At 40.5% G+C, this 25,691-nt stretch overlaps 2 protein-coding genes and 1 pseudogene across 3 annotated transcripts; 1 reads left to right on the top strand and 2 right to left on the bottom strand.

Moving 5' to 3' along the window:
* Positions 1–2,101: 2,101 nt before the first annotated feature.
* On the bottom strand, positions 2,102–3,046 carry LOC307214825 (olfactory receptor 5F1-like; the record flags this gene model as incomplete). Its single annotated transcript, XM_079973857.1, has 1 exon — positions 2,102–3,046. The coding sequence occupies one exon, from the start codon at positions 3,044–3,046 to the stop codon at positions 2,102–2,104; it is 945 nt and encodes a 314-aa protein (XP_079829983.1).
* A 290-nt stretch (positions 3,047–3,336) lies between these two features.
* LOC307201144 (olfactory receptor 5F1-like) lies at positions 3,337–24,984 on the bottom strand (annotated as a pseudogene). The gene is made up of 3 exons: positions 24,020–24,984; positions 6,408–7,286; positions 3,337–3,387 (listed from the first exon to the last, which is right to left on the bottom strand). The product of its transcript is annotated as an olfactory receptor 5F1-like (transcript).
* Positions 11,385–12,311, top strand: LOC307215059 (olfactory receptor 8U3-like; the record flags this gene model as incomplete). The annotated part of the gene is made up of 1 exon (XM_079974220.1): positions 11,385–12,311. The coding sequence occupies one exon, from the start codon at positions 11,385–11,387 to the stop codon at positions 12,309–12,311; it is 927 nt and encodes a 308-aa protein (XP_079830346.1).
* Positions 24,985–25,691: the final 707 nt, after the last annotated feature.

The raw sequence follows: 25,691 nt of genomic DNA, 5'->3' as shown, positions 1-25,691 counted from the left end.
TAATGCTGTGAGCCCCTCCATCTTATGCTCAGGTTATATACTGTTTGTGTCTAAATGAAACTAGATATCCTACATGCACCACAGTCTTCACTGAGCTTCATTCCAAGGAAAATGAACCCTGAAAAATTGCTGGATCCCCTAAAATCTCCCACCACATGGAGATTGTGTCTGCCTGGAACAGTATTAAAATTTCTTTGGAGGATGATTCCATCTGATACCTTCACTGAAGTCCTCCCATTTCACATATATACACTGTTCACTCCCCTCCCCCACATCTCACATTCTAACTACCCAAATGCCCCATTCACATCAAGCAGTATTCACCCATCCCTAAAAATACACAACCCATTCTCTCATGCACACACTCTTTCATATATATGTGTGTGTTCCCCGCACACAGAGAAAGTATAGACACACACATTCACACGCATTCATCATTCATATCCCCAGTCAGAAGCACTGTAAAAGCGCAATAATGATAGAACACATGTAACTTGATGGGATCAGAAACTACCTACCTGTATGACTACAAAGAAAGTCACCTGACATTGGAAGTGCCCCACCACCAACCTTCAGAAGTGTTTTCTTTCTGTGACTCAGTGATTCACCTACCATGTACCTTTAAGTCCTCAATAAAGTTATCGTCCTAGTAAGCAAAGAGTGTGTGACTGATTTCATTCAGGGTCAGGTCTACCCCATCCGCTGAGGTTAACAAAAGAACTATATCTTTCTGCCACTGTGCCTTAAATTCCTCTTGCAAGCATTCCTATGGGAACAAACATTTTTATACTAATTGGAGCATACACTGTTTATCAGGGAACCTGATCTCCAAGGATTAAGAAAGATCCAGAGCCTCAGAAGTTGCCATTAACTTATTTATTCATTTATTTTCTATACCACTCTATATTTTTAAGAAAAATCTCAAAGCGGTTTACAGCAAATTAAATCTATAAAACATAAATAAAGCTAACTGAAGAAAGTCAAATATAGAGTATACAGTCAAAGCAGCATAATATAAAACTAAAATATTATCTTAAAGATTTCTAAAAGGTAGATCATTAACAGATACAACTTTATTGATTTGGCTTGCAAGCAACACAGACCACATTTCCAGGGCAGGGATAAACTCAGCTCAGCTGCTTCTCCCGATAGCATAAACTCTTTCACCCTCCCTTTAGCCCTGCAGATAAAACCTTCTAATACCACGTGAAGTATGAAACAAACCACCCTAGTTCTTTAGATTCTTTCAGAAATGTATATTCTATCTTTCTGAATATAAGTACACTTCTGTACACAGAGTCGAGAAAAGTCTGTGTACTTCCTCCAAGATCATTAAAATGGCCAACCAAGATTGCTTCTGTCCTACCTTGATTACATTTCAATTGATTTTCTTCCAAAAGTAGAAAAAGTTTAAAAATTTGCAATGCCTTCCCAGGATTGAATTGTGGAAGCAATAAGTAAGAGCTTGGTGTCATCAGCATTGTGATGACATCCCACCCCCAAACTATAGCTAACTTCTTCAGGTAGATGTCAAAAGCATGGGAGAGAAGATGGAACCATTCAGTATCAAAGGTCACATTTTAGCAGAACAGTACCCAGACCACCTTGTACTTCAGGAAGCAGCATAACCACACAGAAAAATGTTGTCCCCCCCAAAAAAAAAAACTTCTTACCGTTGCGGTCCAGAAGGATTCTATGCTGGGTGTGGATGAAGGAAATCAGAGTCCAAAGAAATCTGGAGGACCCCAGGTTTTCCACCGATTTTAGGCTAATTTGGGAACAAATGCATTCAGCTCTACCGCCTTTGCTGCATTGCTCTTTTTTTTGCAAATTGTGAGGGCCTAATTTTGGGGTGTGTTTTCTAATAGCTCAATGCTCATTGTATCAGGGTGGATACCTGGCGATCTCCTCCAAATACAATGTGGATCCATATGTTCTCTAAAATGTTCAAAATTATGGCAAAGAACATAGACATTTCTGTTGCATTACTGATATGTTTAAATGAAGAACATGCTTAAGTACTTTACATAACAAGGCTAGAGGACTTGAATAAAATCTAATGCACTATTGAACTGATTTGATAGTCTGTTGATATATTATTTTATAGTAAATGTGAAAATGCATTCTTATCCATCACTCTCTTCATTGCCTCCTTCACCTCCTTGTTCCTCAGACTGTAAATTAAGGGGTTGAGCATTGGGATGACAAAGGAATAGAACATTGACACAACTTTATTCTGATCCTCTGAATAGTTGGAACTTGGTTGTAAATAGACATATATAGTCGTTCCATAGAATATGATCACAGCAATCAGATGGGAGATGCAGGTGGAAAAGGCTTTCTTGCGGCCCTTGGCTGACTTCATCTGGAGCACCGTGAAAAGGATGTACAGGTAAGAACTCAGGATTATCAAGAGAGAGCCTAACATATTGATTCCAGCACACATGAAAACTAGTGTTTCAGCTATGGATGTATCAGAACATGAGAGCTTGAGTAGTGGGGGGATTTCACAAAAGAAATGGTTGATTTCATTAGACTGGCAAAAAGACAAAGTACCTACCAAAGTGGTATGAATGATTGAGTTCAAGAAGCCGGCTGTGAATGCTCCGCCAGCCATCTTGATGCATCGGGTGTGTGACATGATTGATGTGTACAACAAAGGGTTGCAGATGGCCACATAGCGGTCATAAGCCATTAGCCCAAAAAGCATGATCTCTGTACCTACCAGAGCAACAAAGAAATACAGTTGGATGAAGCAACCCAGGAAAGAAATGTTTCTCTTCTTTGATAGTAAAGTTCTTAAGGCTTTGGGGGTGATGTTGGAAGAATAGCAAAAGTCTAAGAAAGCCAGATTACTGAGGAAAAAGTACATGGGAGTGTGCAGCTGAGAGTCCATTCTGATCAGCAAAATCATCCCTAGGTTGCCCACCACAGTGATAATATAGATCAGCAGCAACAATGTGAAGATGGGAATCTTCAGTTCTGGTACATTTGCAAATCCCACAAAAATAAATTCAGACACAACACTGTTATTTTCCGTAGACATTTTTGTAGCTGATTTATTCCTGCTATAGTTATGGTGAATGAACATGGATCTTTGTGTACCTTCAGATGGGGAAGAAAGTGAAGTCTGCAGAGTCGTGCACTACCTATTTTGACATCTTGCTCTGTGAAGAGTTCATTTGACTTCTCCACCCCCTTGCCAGATATTAAGGGTGTGCGTGGATGGAGGCAGTTGGAGTGTGCTGATATAGCTTCAGAAGTCATAACCCAAAATGTCAGAATGTATCACTGTACTTAATAATGAGTATTTCTGTGATTACCAATTCCTACAGGCTACTTGTGCGCCATAGCTTGTAGGGCATGATTTTCTTCTTTATCCTCAATCTGCAAATATAAAAAAAAATTATCATAATACCTAGTGATATTACAAAGAATAGTTATATAATTTAACAAATGTTACTCCCATAGTTCATTAGCGGAATAAATTCCATATAAATTTTAGGGGAAATCTATTTTTTTTCTTCATTTGCACTAATATCTAGCTTTGTGAATATGCATCTTTTTAAAAATCATTTGCAGATTAGATCATTTAATATGCAACTGTCATCTTTTAAAAATGCTTTGAAGCTGCAATCCTATGCCTTATTACTTTGAAGTAATCCCCAAATCATTCAGTAGGCGTTACTTCAGGGTAAACAGGCATCAGATTGTGGTACGGATTTAAGTCAATGTTTTAAGAATCACACAGCTATATATTTTAGTGCTTTATACTACTATTCTCACACTGTTCCAGGATGTCCTAAGCAGGCATGAAATTCTGCTAGTCTCACTGAGTTAAGATCCAGCAAGTTTGAGGGGAAGGTGCCATGGGAGAGGTCAGAGTCTGCTTCTTTTATGTTTCTGACCTATCAGATACCCCATTCACAAGTAGTATTCATCTTCGCCTACACACGCACACAAACACCATTCTCTCATGTACACACCCTTTCATATACATATACATTCACACACAGACCCCCACAAATACACTCAGCCACCATTTCTATCCCCAGTCATACGCACTATGCGAGGGCAGTAAGGAGACAACTCATCTGATCTGTTGTGATCATGTACTACCTACCTACCTTAATTAATGTGAAAAAAGTTACTTGACAGTGGAAGTGCCTCACTGCCAGACTTCAGTACCTTATCGTTTCTGTGGTTTGGTGATTTTATCGTAATGTAAATAAGTCCTCAAGTAAGTAATTATCACAGCAACTATAGAGCGTGCTGCTGATCTCACTGAAGCCAGTTGGCCAGTCAGCTGAGGTTGGCAAAAGAGATATATATTTCTTCCCCTGTGCCTTAAATTCCTTTTGCCTTTAAATCCCTTTTGCATGTGTTAATATGGGAACAAACACTGTTATACTAATTGGAAAGATATACTGTTTACTAATTTGAGGGACTTGATCTCAGAGGAGTAAGAAAGACCCAGAGATGCAGAAGTTGTCATTTCCATATTTCAATAGCCACAACTTTATTGATCAGGTTTACAAGCAACACAGACCATATTTCCAAGGCAGGGATAAATCACTCAACATTATATCAGGATAAGTGCCAGGACCAAAAATGGTATCACTTTCAGGGTTAGTAAGCTTCATACAGATAACTGAGCTCAGCAGCTTCCCCACATTAGACGAGAGACAGTATGGAACCCTTCAGTGCCTCCCTCTCAAAGGACACAGTTTAAAGCCACAGCTCCCCAGCACCATTTTGTAGGACCTTTATTCCAGGAAGAACTTTAACTAACGAAACATTTTTTTGTCTTGAGGGGAACAGTCCAGAGTCTTCTCCAAAAATAAAAACAATTCATTTGATCTCTAAAATCATACATAATGTGACTGGAAGCATGGATACTTCTGTTAGATTACTGATACATTTAAATGAAGAACGTGCTTAGGTACTTTACATAACAAGGCTAGAGCACTTGAATAAAATCTATGGTTAAATCTAACTGAGAGGCAGAAGAAAGAATTCATCCTCAGCTAGTGGACCTATTTACCTAAAAGTACTACCCAAAGCTTCATGTTGATAAATTAGCTTACTGAATGCTGACATAGCATAGTGGCTGAGTGACTGGGTTATAAATCAGGAACTCCCCTTCAGGAATACATTTCTACCATCATCTCACTAGGTCTGGGGTGAGGAACTGGAGCTGCCCAGCGGGCTTCCTTCTCACCTCCCCCATTCCCCATGGGTCAAGCTATAAGCAAAGTCATGGAAGGTCTGATTTTCAGCTGACCAGGTAGACTTATGCAAGCTGCTCTCCCTCAGTCCACAATGTGGGTTAATAATACCAATTTACCTTACTGGGATTTTGTATAGATTACAGCAAAACAACACATAAAAAGTTCATTAACATGTCCTTCATTTATATAACCTGCTCTATATATGCAAGTTTCTTTTGTTATACTGGCGTTTGTCCTTAAGGTTAACCGGAGTATGAGACTTAATACTGAAGCTGGGCTTCTTACAACTTTGGTCTCATCCCGAAAGGCAGAGGTTGTCATTAACTACACAATAGCCTAAAGATGGGAGAGAGCAACAGCTCATTAATTGCCTGCTTCACATAGCACTATGAAACCTGACTGGTGTGATTTAATCCATTTTAATCTGTCAAGATAAATTGTACAGGACTAAAAGCATTCTAGTGCAATTACTCTGGGAACCTTAATTGTAGAAAAGGCAGTAAAGGTCAAACTCACTTATGTGAAACACACCATCAGAAAAAGAAGCAGACTCCTTTCCCCATCATACCAAAGGCCTTACACAGCTCATATTTGTCCTTTCAGTTTGTGACATCAGCAGCAGACTCTCAAAAGAAACAGAGCAGAGTTGGGGATGTGGTTATTATGGCACTCAAATGTGGATTCCCCCCTCCCTTCTACTTCCTCTTTGCACAGAGGTGACATCTAACTTTATCAAAAAGTATAAAAGACCAATGTATTGCACATCATGCAAGTGGAATAGATGATTCTGTACAATACAAGCCAACAAAAATCACACAGAGATTCCTATACCAAGTCAAGAACAGGGCAGGAACATATTTCTTAAAGAGGGCAGCATTTCCAACATATTATGTGATAGCAGATCCTGTGGGAATTCCCCACTTGTGGACCACCTGTGGCCCTATAGATGTTGTTGGACTCCAGTTCCCATCAGCCCTAGCCAACGTGGTTCATGGTCAAAGACAATGGGAGCTGGAGTCCAGCAACATTTGGAGGCTCACAGCTTCCCCACCTCTTCCCTGAGACCACCAGACATTTGGTTAGCCACGCTGCCTGGTTCTTGCATCAGAAAAATGTATGACCCCTCCCCATCTTACTGTGCAGTTTTAGTCACCAAGAAAGGAATCTGACTCTCACTTTTCTGAGGGCATCTTTCACCTCCTTGTTCCTCATGCTGTAGATGAGAGGGTTCAACATGGGGATTGTAACTGAGTATAGAACAGAAACCACCTTGTCCTGATCTAGGGAATAGCTTGAGCTGGGCCGCGAATACATGAAGAGGGAACTCCCATAGTACAAAGCAACAGAGGCCAAATGGGAGGCACAGGTGGAGAAGGCTTTGTGCCTCCCTTCCGTTGTCCGGATCCTCAAGATAGTGGTGAGGACAGACAAATACGATGCTAGAATGATAACAGTGGTGACTATGATGTTGAAGCCAACAACCGCAAAAAGCAGCATCTCATTGAAATGTGTGTCTGAGCAGGCCAGAGTTAGGAGTGGAGGCCCGTCACAGAAAAAATGGTTGATCCTATGAGAACGGCAGAATGGCAGGCGAAAGATGGAAATGGTGTGTGTGGCTGAGCTAATCACGCCAGCAGCGTACGCCCCAGCCACTAGCCCTATGCAAAGCTTATGAGACATCACAACCGCGTACAGCAGAGGGTTACAAACGGCAACGTAACGGTCATAGGCCATGGCAGCCAGCAGGTAGCACTCAGTGGTAGCACAAGCTGCAAAGAAGAAGAGCTGAATGGTGCATCCGGAGAAAGAAATGGATTTGCTGTCTGCTAAAGAATTCATCAAGGTCTTGGGGACAATTGTAGTAGAATAGCACACATCTAAGAAGGAAAGATGGCTAAGGAAAAAGTTCCTGGGGCGTGTGGAGCCGGTGGTCCATCCTGATTAACACAATCATGCCAAGATTCCCAGCCACAGTGAAAATATAAATGGCAAAGAAGAGCACAAAGCACAAAACCTGGAGCTCATGCTGATCTGTAAATCCTAAAAGGATGAAGTCTGTTCCCGAGGAGCCATTTCCCTCAGGCATTCCTTAAATGCTGCTTTCACATGCCAGTCTTTGTTTGTCTCTGTCACTTGATGGCATTGGAGCTGAAAGAAAAAATATTTTATTTTAGTTGGCTGCTAATGCTGTAATAGTCTACAAGGTCAACTCCTTTGTGTCCAAGCTAGGAATCATCTCCAACTCATCTCCTTCCTTCTCCTATATCCAAGCCATTTCCAAATCCTGCCATTCTCTTCAATATTTCAAATCCTACCTTTTCTCTACATCTTCTGGCAAAACCTTTAGCTATGTCTTTGACATCCCCTAGCTTGAGTATTAAAATGTATATTTACTGGTTAATATATAGAAGGCTGATCGCCGAAGAATTGATGCTATTGAATTATGGTACTGGAGGAGACTCTTGAGAGTCCCATGGACTGCAAGATGATCAAACCTATCCATTCTTAAGGAAATCAGCCCTGAGTGCTCACTGGAAGGACAGATCCTGAAGCTGAGGCTCCAATATTTTGGTCACCTCATGAGAAGAGAAGACTCCCTGGAAAAGATCCTGATGTTGGGAAAGATGGAGGGCACAAGGAGAAGGGGACGACAGAGGACGAAATGGTTGGATAGTGTTCTCGAAGCTACCAGCATGAGTTTGACCAAACTGCGGGAGGCAGTGGAAGACAGGAGTGCCTGGTGTGCTCTGGTCCATGGGGTCACGAAGAGTTGGACATAACTAAACGACTAAACAACAACAACAACATATACATTAAACTTTTGGCAGAAAAAAACCTCTTCATCAATTTAGAATGTTTCTGATTTCCTTTCTATTCCCATCTCTTTAAATATCTTCACTGCTATTTTATGCTCCATGTTTTTAATTGCTACACTTGAGGCTTCTCACCATTCATATCCAAATGCACAAATATCACCATCAACCGATATATCATCATATACATATAAAACTTTTGGAATAAGATATTTCTAAGAAAGGAAACAAGATCAGATTTTAAAATTTTAACTGTACCTTTAAGAGGCATGAAAATGGCTCCTCAGCAAGCTCTCGGCATTGTTTAATGTATGAAACCATGAGTCACTGGAAATACTTGTTTCTCTCCCTAAGAGTGCCTATACCATGGCCTCACCCCAAGGGCACAATGATTCTGAATTTGTTTGTTTCTTTTTCAAGTTATTTCTGCACTTGGACTTTGTTTTGCTGCTGTAGGTTGGAAGATGAAAGCACAATAGGATTTTTGTCTTTGGGGAAAATCTCTTTGAAACTATCTAGAACTTAACTCATTAGTTCATATGACAGCCCTGCATCTTTGCACACAGGTCCTGGTATTAGGTCATTGGTGTAGCATGTGGTATACAAGACTGCTATGGTGCCACATATTATTCCTATCTACTGTATGTCCTACATGGAAGAATAAGGTATCCTTGATGATGAACTGCCACATAAACAACTAATTAACTAATTAATTAATTAAACAACTAATTAATTAGTTTTATAAGCTTTTCATCCATTGGCATAAGGAGCTCCTTAAGACTGCAACTTAGGCTGTGTTCAGACTCCCATTCACTGTGTACTCAACCGCATTTCCAGTGCTGGACATGTTCACATGACATTACCCAAAATACACATGTATCTAGTACTTTCTTATACAATGCTACTATTTGATGCATTGTTTCTCAAACCAGCTTCGCGCAGATTGGAGTCCTTAAGCCATCCTAATTGGTTTGCTAAAGTGCTCTGTGAAGCACTTTGCCCTCCATTTAAATGCAGCTGCAGCATGGTTTAATAGAGGAGTGGAGATTTTGCCCTCCCTGCCTGACTCTTCATAGGGCTGGGGGTAGATAACCAGGTATAGCACCACTCTGACTTTCCACACAATTACAGCTGTGTGCAGCGGAATGCCTAAATAGAGCTATACAAGCCCAACAGAAGGTAGCCAAAGTTTAATTCAGTTCTGACATTTATTTACATGTGCTGCAGCTTGCCTATGCTGTACAGTAATACCTCCGCAAATGTCCGCCTCGTCTAGCGTCCATTCCAGCAAACGTCTGCGGCAAAACCGGAAGTACCAGAACGGGTTACTTCCGGGTTTGCCACTCAAGCATGCGCAGAAGCGCTAAATTGTGCTTCGCACATGCACAGAAGCGCAAACTGCTCCGTGCGTGTGCGCAGATGCATTGCTTTGCCCTGTGTCCTTTTCGGCTAGCGGCTGGGACTCCAGGACAGATCCTGGCCGCAAAACGAGGTATGACTGTACTTCACTTTACAGTCGTACCTTGGATCCTGAATGCTTTGGGAGTTGAATGTTTTGGCTCCTGAATGCCGCAAACCTGGAAGTGAGTGTTCTGGTTTGCGAACGTTCTTTGGAACCCAAATGTCCGATGGGGCTTCCGCAGCTCCTGTTTTGCCTGCAGCCAATCGGAAGCCGTGCTTTGGTTTCCAAACATTTTGGAAGTCGAACGGACTTCTGGAACAGATTCTGTTCGACTTCCAAGGTATCACTGTACTGAGAACCCATGTTCAAAGAATATCTAGGTTTCATTAGAAAATAGACCACCCAACGCTCTGGTCCTGTAAGTCAGGGGGCAAGAGTGGAGCCTGGGGCTGGTGGAGCAAGGAATGGTATCAGTGTTATTTGTTCCTTTAAAGATAACTGCATTTTAATAATCAGTGCTTTTTTCTGGGGGGACTCAGGGGTACGCATACCCCTAAACATTTCAATGTGAGTAGGAAAATGAGAGTAGCCTTAAACATATTTTTTTTAAGAAAAAAAAGCACAGATAATAATAATACAACTGATACAGCGGGGGTTTTTCAGGGGGTACTCAAAGGGATGCAGTACTGGCATCTCTTTTTGTTGTTGTTAAAAAGTGTGGCACTTGCTATAACAACTTCATGGTGAGTACCAGCACCCATTTTTTTCTAGAAAAAAAGCATTGCAACTAAAGTTTTGTCATAATGTTTCTTTTCTCCAAGATGGGGAATTCTCAGATTGCTCCAGAGATTAAACCCCAAAGGCCATAAAAGTGAATGAAAAACAGCTCCCGCACACTCAAATAGCATTTGCTTTTGAATTCAAGGAAGAGCATCTTCTCTCTTCCTTCACGGCTTTCCATGATAAGGATCAGACAGGTAAGAAGGGCAGGAACAAAGTTAGGATTGGTCCCAGAAAATGTTGGCCACTGCAACTAAAAACAGTTCTCAGCAGAACTGGAACCCTCTCTTTCCTTCCAGGATCCTTCAGAGGCAAAGACCTTCCCTTCAGCATTAACTCTCCCAATAGCCACATAGCTTTTCATAAACTTTACCCCAGATTTAGACAACTGGCGGGAGATTTTCCTTCTCCTTTCACATTCTGCGGTCACTATAACACTAGCTATGTAACCTGGAAGCAATTTCATGTACCCATTTCTAATTTGATCAGTAAATAAATGTTGTAAAGACTTCAATAGGTCCATCCCTTGGTTGTCTAGTAAGATATGTGAAAAATACACCTTTCCCATAGTCAACATTCTAATAGTTTTTAATACTGATATTAAATTGACCTGTTTCATAAAGATTTTTGCACACAGTATTTTTTCCAACTGAGTTTTCTTCTAGAATGATATTTTTAATCACATGCTAAAAACATGAGAAACAAAAGCATCCTTTGAAGTAAAAATAAATAAAAAATGTAGTGAGTGGACTTTGAATTTAATATGCTTCTTGCATTTTATTTCTTTGTTAATTAAATTTATATGCTATCTTTCCTCACACAGGAACACAGGACAGCAAATAAAAAATGATAAAACAACAAAAACATATCCACTTATGAATATAGAATATTTCATAGTGATGAACCTTTAGATTAATCTGGTTCTCTTTCAAACCAATTACAGGATCATTTAAGTCATCCAGATCTCTCTATCCAGTTCACAAGGCTCTACCCAGACCATGCACAGAGGTGTCAACATGAAGCCTTTACTGCAGCACTTTTCATTGACAAAATAATATGTCAACAGATAATCTTGTTCAGAGCTGATTTTTGAGTCAACAATCTTGTATCCACTACCATCTTCCCCAATCCTTAGTGATAAAGCATGATCTCAAAGGAATGGAGAGAGGAAATTACACTTTGGTATCAGAGTTCATCCTCCTGGGCTTCACAGACCACCCAGAGCTGCAGATCCTCCTCTTTGTGGTGTTTCTCACAATCTATGTTGTCACCTTGGTGGGGAATTTTGGCATCATCCTCATAATCCGGCTTGAAGTACGACTCCACACTCCCATGTACTTCTTCCTCAGTCACCTGTCCTTTATTGACATTTGTTATTCTTCATCCATCACACCCAAATTGCTCGTTGACATCATCTCTGAGGCCAAAGGAATTTCTTTCTCTGCTTGTGCAGTACAGATGTACCTCTTTATTAATTTAGTGGTGGCTGAATCTTACCTCTTGGCTGTGATGGCATATGATCGCTACGTGGCCATTTGTAATCCCTTGCTGTACACAGTGGCCATGTCTAGAAAGCTCTGCACCCAACTGGTAGCTCTTTCTTACATGTGTGGCATGGTTTGTGCCCTAGTTCACACTTGTTATGCTTTTAGGCTAATTTTCTGTGGGCCAAATGTCATCCATCACTTCTATTGTGACATTTCCCCAGTGTTAGCTTTATCCTGCTCTGACAACAGCATCAATAAGATGTTACTTTTCATTTTTGCTACTTTTGAGGAGACTAGCACCATAGTGATCATTCTCATGTCCTACATTTTCATTATTATATCTGTATCCAGGATTCGCACCAATGAAGGAAAATACAAAGCCTTCTCCACTTGTGCCTCTCACTTCACAGCCATCACTATATTCCATGCTACCATTCTCCTCATATATTGCCAGCCAAATGCTAGCCATTCTTTGGAAAGAGACAGAATTGCTTCTGTATTCTACACAATAGTGATCCCCATGCTGAATCCCCTGATTTACAGCCTGAGGAACAAGGAAGTGAAAGGTGCCTTCAAAAGGCTGATGCTCATCAGGTAGCATGTGGATCTAGGGTAGAGGAGCCTCCCACCTTAGGTCCCCAATGTTGTTAACAACAGTGGCTAGCATGGCCAAGGGTCATGGATGCTGGGAGTTGTAGTTGAACAGCATCTAGTGACCCAAGACTAGGAAAGTGCTAAATTCTAGGACTCCTTCTTGTTTGCTGTTCTGGTGACCAGCTGCAGTTGCAACGTGGACAAAGTTATTCCTTATGGTCATATGTTCATAAAAAGTGTTCTTTGCAAGAAATGGGGTAATCCATTTCTGGAAGAGGGTCTAAAAGATGCATGCATGCAACAAATATTGAGATCTATACCATATTTTCCAAGGACAGCTGGATATATCTATGTATGTATTCATTTTAGAACATTGCAAAATAAAAGCAGAAATGTGAATCAAACTTAGAATGGGAACAGTATTTATTTAGGAACCATTGTTCCACATTTAAAAATATGGTAGATTTTGATGACCACCTTTATATTATGAGGTTGAAGAAGGCTTATTTGATTAGGAAGCAGAGTAGCACCAAAACTGCAGAAGGCCGTGAAGGCATGCACAATACTTTATGCAACTTTGGCAAAGGTTACATTCTGGGAGTTTGCACACAAAGTACTGTGATGTCAGGAAGACCCCAGGAACCACCCCTGCATGATTATACCAACTTCTGGGGCTGTGGAAGGCTTGCAGGGCCATCCAAGATCTCGCAGGAGCTTTCCACAGCCTTCCAGAGGCCTTGAGTGTCCTCCTCAGAGCCCAGTAAGCAGGTTAAAGTCTTAAAAGTCTTTCCAGTGTGAAAAGACTTTGTAAGCCCTCCACCTTGCTTACCGGACCCTGGAAAGAGTGTGTGAGATCTCAAATGTCCTGTTCTGACTGTTTCCCTCCTGTTCTCCATTTATTTTCCTGCCACACGTGCAAAACCACCACTGTAAATGATGCATAAGTCGCAGGTCTATTGTATTGCCTGAATGTGTCTGGGCTGAAGACTGCTCAGAACTGTACAAAAGCAGATGCTTTTTCTGGGCAGCTTCTTCCACGGTAGGGGTGGGTGGGGGTGGGCGTCTCTCCAGAAGTTCATCTCAAAATCACAATTAATATTGGGGGAAATTTTGGAGGGCAGAAAAAAATATCATGAAAGTTGTTCCCATTTCTGTTGTATCATGGAAACTCTATTCAGTAGGTAACATTTCTCAGTGCAAGCTGCTCTACAGATTATGAGACTTGCTACATACAATATTTGAAGCCCATTTTCAAGTGACTTCTACATTGTGATCAATGATCATACAAGAATGGTGTAGGTAGAATGAAAGTGTGGCTGTAGATCTCATCCAGTTTGGCCAAAGAAAATTTGCCTCCAGCAGCTGAAGAAATTATTAATGGGTTTACCCTGAGTTAGACAAACACAGAATACAACTCAAGCATGAGAATGTTTCATGGATATCAATTGATGTTTTTTATTGTTCTATTTTCCTTGAATGAGGTTCTAAATAATAGAAAGGCAGAATCATACCCCTAAAGATTCAGTATTCCTTTGACATTGCTTGCATACATGTGGTTTTAATTGCTGCAGATAAATAAATACACACACATCTATAGAGGAAAATAAGCAGCTATAGCAAGGAATTTAGTTAGACACACACATCTTATTTCCCTCTCAGATGAGCTTGTTAGGCCGATTCTCCCAGGGACAGATTATGCAGCATTTATTTTCCTGACCCATGTGGCCCTTTTGATGTAGATCTAGCCATGATTATCCATGGAATAGTACCCACTACCACCCAAACACACCAGGGCACATTAGTTTTTGCCATATTAAAATGCTGGTCAAATAAATGCTTTTATTCAAAATCACAAGCATGTCTCTGACAGGGCAGAAGTCCAGCTCGCTGAGCGCTGTTAGCTGTCATTACACAAACTATAAATATTGTTATCATATTCTCTCTCTCTACATATGGATTGTGTAATTTCCCTATAGTTGCAACAAGCAGTTTTTAATAAGGCATACTGGGTATTAGCTATTTTAAAGCGGGCAATCAAGAACGTTACAAGAATAAAGCAACAAAAGGAAAGAAAAGAGAGTGAGTCACCACGTCACCTCAACCTCTTGGCTTACCAGCCCTGCCTTAGCTCCATGTAGGAAAGCAATAGCAAGGCCGACACCAGGGGGTTGGCTCCACACACACCCCTGCTCACTTTCCTACCATGAGCTTGCTGTTGCAGTGCGTGTTCATGCTAAAAGTTTATGCATTTGTTACCCACCCTTAGAAAACACTTCATCCTCTCAAACACATATTAAGGCTTGCCTGACACCTTCACTAATATCTTTAGGTGCCAGGTAAAAATGTTCCTCTGTAACCCAGCGTTTGGCCTTTTAAATGTGTGTGTGTGTGGGGGGGGGGTTTGTGTTGTTGGTGGTTTTTTTTTTTTGAGGGGGTTGTTATTGGTTTGTTCTTGTTTTATTATGTATTTTGTGCTCTCATTTTGTATTTTGTATCTCTCTGGTGGTCACCATCTGGCTGTAAATCTTCCTCAGTCCACAGAGACCGGTAATAAGCGACCCCTCCCTCCTGAGAGGAGCACACTCATCTTCTGGCATCTCATTGCAGAAGAAAGAGACAATCAGTAGCTCTAAACTACTTTATTTACGTTGTCTATACACAGAGAACCCACCAGCATGTCTGCTCTCTCTGAGCAGCAGTACAGAAGAACACACTTCACACAGAAGCGAAAGTAACTTTTTCCAGTACTGAGACTGTGGGGACTTCCTGTCTCATGCTCTCAGACACTCACATGATGTAAACAACCATTGAGCTGCTCTCTGAGCAGCTGGCAAGATAAAAATCCTAACAGTGAACTGCCCTTTGGTGAAAGGTGGTATACAATATGCAAGGCTGGATTTAGGTTTGATGAGGCCCTAAGCTACTGACGGTAATGGGGCCCTTTATATGTCCAGCTGTCCTTTGTCAACAACAAATTGTCACTGGTTTTTTTGTGTTGAATATATGCTATATGGTAATTTATGGACCTAATAGGTATCTAAAGCCATTTGCACATGTTGCCATGCAACCAGTCCATGCAGAATGTAGGCAGCCTATATATAGAAGTGAGCAAACAAGTGATATTCTAGGGAGAAGGCTAGCAGGCGGGGCCTATTACTTACATCAGCGGAGCCTACATAACACAAAACACTGTTGCTGTATGTAGGTTTTATTTTATTTGTTTTTTATCTTATATTTTGGAAATGTACATCCATTTTTTTCCCTTTAATTTTTTGGGGGACCCCAAGAGAAGCTTCTTTAGCTTATATGTAAATCCTGCACTGACAATATGGCTGCCATTCGTTCAGGAATCGCTCTGAAAAAATGGCGTCTGGACGGATTTCTGCTCAACAACTCTGTCCAGATTTTCACTTTTGGGAATATGTCAACCCTAGTATACAAATAATAAAAATTAAAAGAAATTAAAGTACTGTATACGGCTTTATGCACATTGCTGTGTGTTTTTCCCTCCAGGATTATTTTCTCCATTATGTGGGGAGAAAGCAGAGACCTTACATTGGCTCCCAGTACGTTTCTCAGTAAAATTCAAAGTGTTGTGCTGACCTTTAAAGCCCTAAATCGCCTTGGTCCAATATACATGAAGGAGCATCTCCACCCCATTGTTCTGCCCGGACACTGAGGTCCAGCGCTGATGGCCTTCTGGCGGTTTCCTAGCTGCAAGAAGCCAAGTTATAGGGAACCAGGCAGAGGGCCTTCTAGGCAGTGGCACCTGCCCTGTGGAACGCCCTCCCACCAGATGTCAAAGAGAAAAACAACTACCAGACTTTTAGAAGACATCTGAAGGCAGCCCTGTTTAGGGAAGGTTTTAATGTTTAATAGACTATTGTATTTTAATACAGTCATACCTCGGGATAAATACGCTTCAGGTTGAGCGCTTTCGGGTTACACTCCGCAGCGACCTGGAAGTAATGGAGCACGTTACTTCTGGGTTTCACCTCTCGCTCATGCGCAGACGGTCAAAATGACGTCACGCACATGCGCGGAAGCGGCAAAACATGACCCGCGCACGCGCAGATGCACTGTCACATCTTACATTCTGTTCAGGATGCGAATGGGGCTCTGGAACGGATCCCGTTCGCATCCCGAGGTACCATTGTATTCTGTTGGAAGCTGCCCAGAGTGGCTGGGGAAACCCAGCCAGATGGGCAGGATATAAATTATTATTATTATTATTATTATTATTATTATTATTATTATTAGCATGCTAGCTTCACTCCTACAGTCAAATCCTCTGCTTGTCCCACCCCCTGCTGTCCACATGTTGGGGGCATGTCTGTAGAGGGGAAGCCTGCTGAATGCACATAGGCTATACCTTTGAGCTGGAACACAGGAACATGGTTTCAGAAATATGTGGCTTTTAATACTGAAGGTGACTTATAGCCACAATAACTAGTAGCCTCCATGAATTTACCTGATCCTCTTTTATGTATCTAATCCCCTTTGAAAACTGTCATTGTTGGTGGCCACCAGTACATTTGTGTTAGTGAATTCCATGAAGTGTGTGAGGAAGTACATTTTTTTTTGTCTCCCGAGATGTAGCTTTATTAGCTGATCATGAGTTCCACTTTTATGGACTTCAGTCAGGTGCCCTTTATTAGCTGATCACGAGTTCCACTTTTATGGACTTTGGTCAGGTCCCCTCCTTAGTCACTTTTTTTTTTTTTACTCAAAAGGGTTCTCTGTGTGTGTTTGTGTGTTCCCCCTCGCATCCCTCCATTGTGAAAAAATATTTTTGAACAACAGCAACCATAATTTGTTGTATTTAATGACTCACATTTATTTATTTATTCAAAATTTATTCTTTAAAATGAGCATCACAGAAAAAACTACATTTGAAAAGGGAGTTTTGTATGTCAACAAAACACACATATTCTCCAGAGCTAAATGAAACATCGAGCTAAGTGAAAGACAAAAGATGACAAGTTCACAGAGTTGGTTTTTATTAATAAATTATTGGAATGACAGATTTGAAGCCAATGTGCAACCATTTCTTTTTTTCTTTGTTTTGAATAACTATATTCTCATGAGTGTATGTTTGTTCCTCATATCTGTGTCTTTGTCTGGGTTAACCTGGTAACAATACAATCTCGATGTCCACTCTAATAACTTAGAACCTTCTAAATATGTACTGCTACTATTGCCATGTTCTTATATTTCTCTTTATTGTATATATTGTATTTACAAATGTTTATTTTTTGTTTATTTCATCACATTCTGAAAGCTTGTATGATTCTCTTTTTTGAAATAATGAAATATGGATGATCTCCAGCTGTCATACTCAGAAAACAGAGCTATTGAAGTTACTGGATGTACATTATTTAAATCTCTTAAATTCATTGGACTTGTTCAGAGTGTGATTATTTTTTACTCACAAATTTTCTTTCATTTTAAAAATATTCTCCCCTCCCTATTCTTTGGGTTCTACCTAGCAGATGATTGCTAAAGTAATCCTCAGCCTCCCCATTCCTTTCATGAAAGCTTCTTTCACATCCTTGTTCCTGAGACTATAGATCAGGGGATTCACCAAAGGGACCAACACCGTGTAGACCGCAGCAATTATTTTATCCTGTTCCATAGAATAGCTGGATCTGGGTCTCAAGTACATAAAGAGGAGGGTTCCATAGAACAAACTGACAGTGGTCAGATGAGAAGTACAGGTGGAGAAAGCTTTACGCTTTCTGTCATTGGAGCATATTCTGAGGATGGTAGAGAAGATGCAGGCATAAGAGATGAGAACTACCAATGTGGTGGTAACCTCATTAAATCCAGCAATAGCAAAAACAAGGATTTGGTTGAGACTGGTATCAGAGCAAGCCAGCTGAATCAATGGTGGCCAATCACAGAAGAAATGGTTGATTACATTAGAGTCACCAAAGGACACTGTTAAGGTAAATCCTGTATTTACTAATGCATTTATAAACCCAGCTACATAAGAAGCAATGACCAACAAAATACATAGCCTTCGAGACATAATGACTGTATAGAGCAGTGGGTTACAGATGGCCACATAGCGATCGTATGCCATGGCAGCCAAGAGGTAACATTCCGTTGTTGCACCAATAATATAAAAAAACAATTGGGTGAAACAGCTAGAGTAGGAGATGGTTTTTCTATGAGATAAAAGACTCACTAGCATCTTGGGTGTTACGACAGAGGAATAGCACAGGTCCAGGAAGGATAAGTTGCTAAGGAAGAAATACATTGGCGTCTGAAGCTGAGAGCAAGTCCTCACGATTACAATGATCCCAATATTTCCCATCACAGTGATAATGTAGATCAGCAAGAAGACAATGAAGAGGGTGATCTGCAGCTTGGATTGATCTGTGAATCCCGCAAGAATGAACTCATCCACCATAGTGCAATTGTTCCCATCCATGTGCACTTGCAAGCACTTGATATATCTGTCTGTCTATATGTATATCTATGTGTACATATTCTGTTATTTGAGAGGGTGGAAATAATATTTCAGTGCCCAGTGTACATCATTCACAATGTTTTTTTTAAAAATAATGTTATTATTTATACCCTGTCCACCTGGCTGGGTTTCCCCAGGGATTTGAATTTTAAAAGGTATGTAGTTACTGTTCATGAAAAAAATATGATTTCATTATAATTTTAAAGCAGAAATATCATCAGTTTTGGGGGGAAAGGTGGACCTTTCCCCAGTAATCTCCATTATTGTTGTTCAAATGAGAGCATGAAGGTCATGTTACAGTTGACTCATGTCATGCTTCTCCTCCTCTTCCTTCTTCTTCCTCCTCTCCTCTTCTCTTTCAGAATTTCTCTCCCAAGAATCTTAACTATTGTAAGAAAATTAAAAATACTGGGGAGTGAAAGCACTAGAGACAGCAATTTCCAGATAATTTCTCAAAGTTTGATGCCAGTTACCAACAAAATCTGGGTTAATAAATGCATTTTCATGAGGCACCAAAAACTCAGCATAGCTGGTACCTACCTTTAATTCATATGGGGCATGGGGTGAGATCCCAGAGACTAGATTCTGCAACTGAAAAAGGCCTGGCTTAGCCTAGGTTACCACCAGATGTAGTGTGGCAGGCCACAGCACAACCAGAAGCTCTCCAATTATTACAGCTGTCAACTGATTAAACAATTTGTGTTATCAGCATTCTGAATTTAAAGCATTTGACTGACTTTTTAATAATAATAATAACCATCTTGACATCATGTTTTTTGATTATATTGAAACAAATGTAACCTAACTGTGGTTTTTTTCTTCTTCAAATGAAATCTGTGGCCAATTGTTAGGAGAAGTCATCATTCATACTGATTCTTTCATACTGATTTTTTCACAGTAATGCACCACAAACAGGTTAAAACAAACAGGTTAAATTAATTGAGTGAGCTCGTCAGCTCTGTGCCTCACTGAGAAAGCAATCCTGTACATGTATACTCAAAAGTAAATCTCACTGAATTTAATGGGGTCACTGGGCACCAGATTACGGCTGAAAGCTTTAGGTGACAGCTAGACCAATTAAAGTTTTATTATTGCAACTGCAACTTTAGTAAATGCTGTAATGGCATTGGGAAACATCTTTGTTTCCTAGTCTTCTACTCAGTCACAACCCTTTTGTCAACCTTTCCAACAGAGCGAAATTCAACTTTCTCATCCTGCTAGTTAATACTTACCCTAAATTTATGTCTCTAAATAATGCCTTTTTCTCATTTCAGAAAGATACAAGGGTCTGAAAGTGTTGGTACATTTATACTAGGTTGCCTGATGTCAAGAGCTTTAGTTCCCTGAGCACAAAATCAGTTGGTTGTTAATGGCTTGAGTTGCTTTCCCTTGATGGTAGAGAAAACAATGTTGGAGCTAGGGAATTATTTTCTGTTCAAAACCATTCCCTACTCCCAAAAGAAGAAAGTGTGCTTTTATTTTAGGAAACTGGAAATAATGAGGCAGAATACCAAGTATGGCATAGAATGAGGACCACTTTATTAAACATAAGAACATACTCAACTTATAAATAATAACCATGTACAGAAGCATCTTCAAATTTTATCAGGCTCCTAAGTCTGTTAACTGGGTAAGCCTACACTGAAGGGAGTCAAGCTGGCTTTAATTTCCAACTCCCCTTGCCACAGTAGGGCATGCAAATTTCAATAAAGGGTGGACACCACAGAAATAATGGTCAATTTCATTTCGCCCACAGGAGGAGAGATGTATAATGAGGAGAGTCTGTACCATTGAATGTGAACTGCACTCAGCCATAATTCCCTCCTCATCCAACAGCATACACTTTTGCTCATGATAGCTGTGTAATGGGTTTACAGATGGACATGTACCTGTCACAGCACACCCTTAAAGGTGAGGAAGAACTCCTTCCTGATTCATGGCCCATCAAGACTGCAAAACCCAAAATGAGAGACACAGGTTAAGCTCAACAGTGAGCCATACCCTTCACCATGACGTCACAAAGCGTGAAATACTCTGGAATCACAGTTTACTTCAAACATGCCTCAAGGAACCCATCATACATTTCAATCTATTCCTTTCCCGTTCACACCTGCAACAGGAAAAGGATAATTTAGTGCTTCTTCCCCCAATACTCTTAACCCCCTATGAAGGTCAGAAGGAACGTCTCCACCCCCACCGTTCAGCCTGGACACTGAGGTCCAGCTCCAAGGGCATTCTGGTGGTTCCTTCACTGCAAGAAATGAGGTTACAGAGAACCAGGCAGAGCGCCTTCTCAGTAGTGATGCCCACCCTGTGGAACACCCTCCCATCAGATGTCAAGGAAATAAACAACTATCTGACTTTTAGATGACATCTGAAGGCAACCCTGTTTAGGGAAGTTTTTAATGTTTGATGTTTTATTGTGTTTTTAATATTCTGTTGGGAGCTGCCTAGAGTGGCTGGGGAAACCCAGCCAGATGGGCAGGGTATAAATAAGAAATTATTATTATCATCATCATCATCATCATCATCATCAGAGAGCATAATGTCATTCCCTAAGTCTGACAAGGTGGAATCCATCAGCTCTGTAAAGTTCCTGTCTCATGTGTGTAATCCCATATAGTTTCAGATTTACAGTTATCTCTCTCTGCACCTTCTAGGGAAATATGGATACCTTGATCTTAGATTGGGTGTTATTATTTAATTTGTTTAGTTTTTGTATGTTATTGTTTATCTGTTCTTGTGGTTCTATAGCAATTTGAAAACTAATAACAATAAACTTAAAACCCTTTTAACAAGTAGCCCCTTCAAAAAAAAAGAAAAAAAAAAGAGCCACTTAAAAACAGCATTTTTATACCATATATGATATAATTAAATTCCACCTTAACAATGAAAAGGCTATTGCAGCCTTCCTAAAAATACTTATAAATAAACAGAGTAATACCAGAAAGGCTTATTCCCCTTTAGGAGAAAATAGAAAGACTCTCCTCCCTGGAAGAGAGGGGAGTGGTTGTGGGCGGGAGCCCGAGCACCGCCCCTAGCAGGGGGCGTTAGCCCCCTGCCTCCACCTCACCTGGCCGGCGCCCACACCCCTCGGTAGGCATCCAACCAGGTGCCTCCGAGGGGGTGTGTTCAGCAGCCTTTTGCTGCAGCGCCAGCCTCTCCCCGGCCTCATTCTTCGCCGTCGTCTCGTCGCGAGCCACCCACCCTCCACTCCCTTTGAGTTAGGGCTTAGGTTATTGGCCTTGCTATGGACCTTAGGTTGGTCGCCCTGGTTGCCCAGGGGCCCTGGTAGGAGTTTTTCCATTTGGCATTAGGCTTTTTGGTTTTTTCGCCTACCTTGTAGCAATCGTCACAACTTTCGTGGTATTGGTGGGTAGGTTAGGCATTGGAACAATGTGTTGTGGTGTGTCGAAGTGCTAGGTGTGGCCATCGCCTATGCCTTCAATCTTTGGGTATTCCGTTAAAGGAATCTGGCGGTCGTGTATTCTGTCCGATGCCTGCTTGGTGGGAGGCCATGGCACGACCCTCGGTGACATCAGGGGAGAGCCTATAGTTGGATTAGCATCAACAGGCTCCACCTACTGGTGAATAAACCCACTTGTTTTAGAGATCCAATGCCTAAGCCAATACCTTTTCACTGCTGTAATCAATAAAGTTGTGGCCTTTCCTTGCCCATTAACCTTATATCACGTGTCCTTGTGTATTCATTTCACATTGCGGGGGTCGGGTCCTCAAACCACAAATGTCTTTTGTAGCACATGTCACAGCTGTTAGTACTGACCATAGATATTAGAGGTGTGCACTGAACACAAGATTTGGTTTGGACCTTGACCAGATGATTCAGAAAGTGGTGTGTTTTGGCCTGGACCACTTCGGAGGCTACTTGCTTTGCTCAGACCCAAATCAGAATCTTGTTTTGGAACAACGAAGCTTCAAGTTTCCCCATTCACTATAATGGGAATATTTAAAATGTTTGTAATGCCTTAACTTTATGAAAGAACTGCTTGAGTGTATAGGATTGTGCTTATAGAAACCTCTCTCTCACTTAAAGAATCCAACATTTTTTCTTCACTCTAAGTAACAGAGCAATAAACGCAGAAATATACATATTTAACGGTCTTCCTCATCAATCACCACCAGTTGAGTCCCTGTTAGCATATATATGAAATTAGGAAGTTTTTACCCCATATGAATCTCTTACATTGAATTACACTTGCCAGTTATATATCTTTGAAGATCTTTGCTATCCTTTTTTTGTTTTCATCATCCCAAATAACCTGGTTTGTTTAGCAAGCTTGGCCACCTCACAGTTCACCCCAACGCCAAATCATCTCTGAACCACCTAAGCACCAGCACCAAGTTGGATTGCGGGGGGGTGGGGGGTGGGGTGGAGATTGTAAAGTTGCATAATGATTTTTGGATAATAACAAGCAGATTTTGTATTTTTAATTATTCATAAATAAGTAATATGCAAATCATGAATCACCTTTCTCATTTTCAAGAAACCCTTTCTTATATTGACAAAGCTACTTTTGAAATGGGAGTTGCATATGTTAATAAACTTTACATACTTCTAAGCCAAGCGAAACATAAGACTAAGCAAAAGACAGAAGACAAGCTCACTGAGAGATGGTCCATATCGATAAATCACTGGAACAATCAATTTCAAGCCAATGTGCAAGCCAACATGATTTGAAAATCTAAATTCCAACACATCTATCCTTGTGCCTTCTACTTGTTTATTTGTCTGGTTTTGCATGGTAATAGCAATCAATACAATCTCTATATCTATCCCTTCTAAGCATTAAGAACCTTCTAAAAATCTACCCGTAGTACCACACCTACTACTATCACTATGTTCTCATTTTTATTTATTCTACATACTGTACATACTGTACGTACAAATATATATATATTTTTCTTCCTTTTGGTTACTTTATGAAGGCTTGTGAAAATCTCTATTTGAAATAATAAGGTGTGGATGATATCCAACAGTCATTTAGTGCATTACTAAAGTTCAGCGGGCTCATTGTGCCAGCCTGGCACAATGGGTATAACTAACATTGAATATCATCCTGTATAACTCTGGATATATATATATATATATAATGAGCATTAGCTTTTATTCCTATTTTTTCTTTTGTTTTAAAATTCTCCCCAGCCTCCCCAGCCTTCAGGTAAATCAAAGAGCTAACCCTTTGCCATATTCTTTCCAGTATGTGACTGCTACATTTATCTTGAAATCCTGAGTCTTTCCATTCCTTTAATCAAGGCATCCTTCACATCTTTGTTCCTGAGGCTATAGATCAGGGGATTCACGAATGGGATCAACACTGTGTAAACCACTGCAATTATTTTATCCTGCTCCAAAGAGTAGCTGGAACTGGGTCTCAAGTACATAAAGAGGAGGGTCCCATAGAACAAACTGACGGCAGTTAGATGAGAAGTACAGGTGGAGAAAGCTTTACGCTTGCTGTCATTGGAGCGTATTCTGAGGATGGCAGAGAAGATGCAGGTATAAGAGATGAGAACTATGGACGTGGTGGTAACTTCATTGAATCCAACAATAGTAAAAACAAGGATTTGGTTGAGAGTGGTATCAGAGCAGGCCAACTTCATCAATGGTGGCCCATCACAAAAGAAATGGTTAATGACCCTAGAATCACCAAAGGACACTGTTAAGGAAAAACCTATCTGTACTGTTGCATTTAGGAAGCCTACCACAAAAGAAGCAAACACCAGCAAGACACATAGTCTTTCAGACATGATAACTGTGTACATCAGTGGGTTACAGACGGCCACATAGCGATCATATGCCATGGCTGCCAAGAGGTAACATTCTGCTGTTGCCAAAGCAATATAAAAATACAACTGAGTGAAACAGCTAGAGTAGGAGATGGTTTTTCTATGTGATATGAAGCTCACTAGCATCTTGGGTGTTACGACAGAGGAATAGCACAGGTCCAGGAATGATAAATTGCTAAGGAAGAAATACATAGGCGTCTGAAGCTGAGAGCAAGTCCTCACGATTACAATGATCCCAGCATTCCCCAATACTGTGATAATGTAGATCAGCAAGAAGACTATGAAGAGGATGAATTGCAGTTCAAATCGATCCGTGAGTCCCACAAGAACGAACTCATTCACTATAGTGCAGTTGTCCCCATCCATGTGCACTTGCAAACAAACTGTTATTTGAAAAGAGGAAAATAATAAATTTCAGTGTTATAGGTAGCAAATCAGATTTTGAAAAGCTGCTATGAAAAATACAAGATTATTTAACATTCAAAATCTCTTAGGATATATCATCATTTTTTTTTAAAAAAAAGGAGGAACTTGTCTGAGCAATCTCCAGTTTGATCCTTTAACTGAAAATAAACAGGTATTGTTTCAGTTATTGTTTTTCTCCTTTTTTAAAAAAGACCCCCCTCTAAATATATTTTTATATTGTGAGAAAATTAAGAATACTGAGCAGTGCAGAGGTACTAGAACAGCAGGATAAAATTTCCTATAAACAATATATAAAAACAAGAAGAAAGAATAAAATGGGAGAAAGGGGAAAGGAAATTGTAGGCCACTTTTAAGAACTCCAGCAATGATGAGTTATTTGGACTTAAGCTACACCCAGTTGACTTCATTTAAACTCAATATCATTTCCTCAAGTGCTGGGAATAACAATTGATGGTAGCGCTCTTTTGTTCATATCCTGTTTATGAGCTTCCCATAAGGATCTGGTTGCTTAGGTCAGGATGCTGAATAAGACAGGTCTTTGGTCAGAGCTCTTCTAATGTTTTCGTTAATGTAACATACTGATGTTACACGCCAAGCCAATAAAGTAGTTCCACATATGGAAGCAAAATTCCACAAATGGAATGTTCTCTATATATGGACATGGGCACCAGGTTA

This window comes from Podarcis cretensis (assembly GCF_951804945.1).
Source record: "Podarcis cretensis genome assembly, chromosome: 1".
Classification (NCBI taxonomy): domain Eukaryota; kingdom Metazoa; phylum Chordata; class Lepidosauria; order Squamata; family Lacertidae; genus Podarcis; species Podarcis cretensis.
The sequence above is the reverse complement of the archived record's forward strand: the minus strand, read 5'-3'. Positions and strand labels throughout refer to the sequence as shown.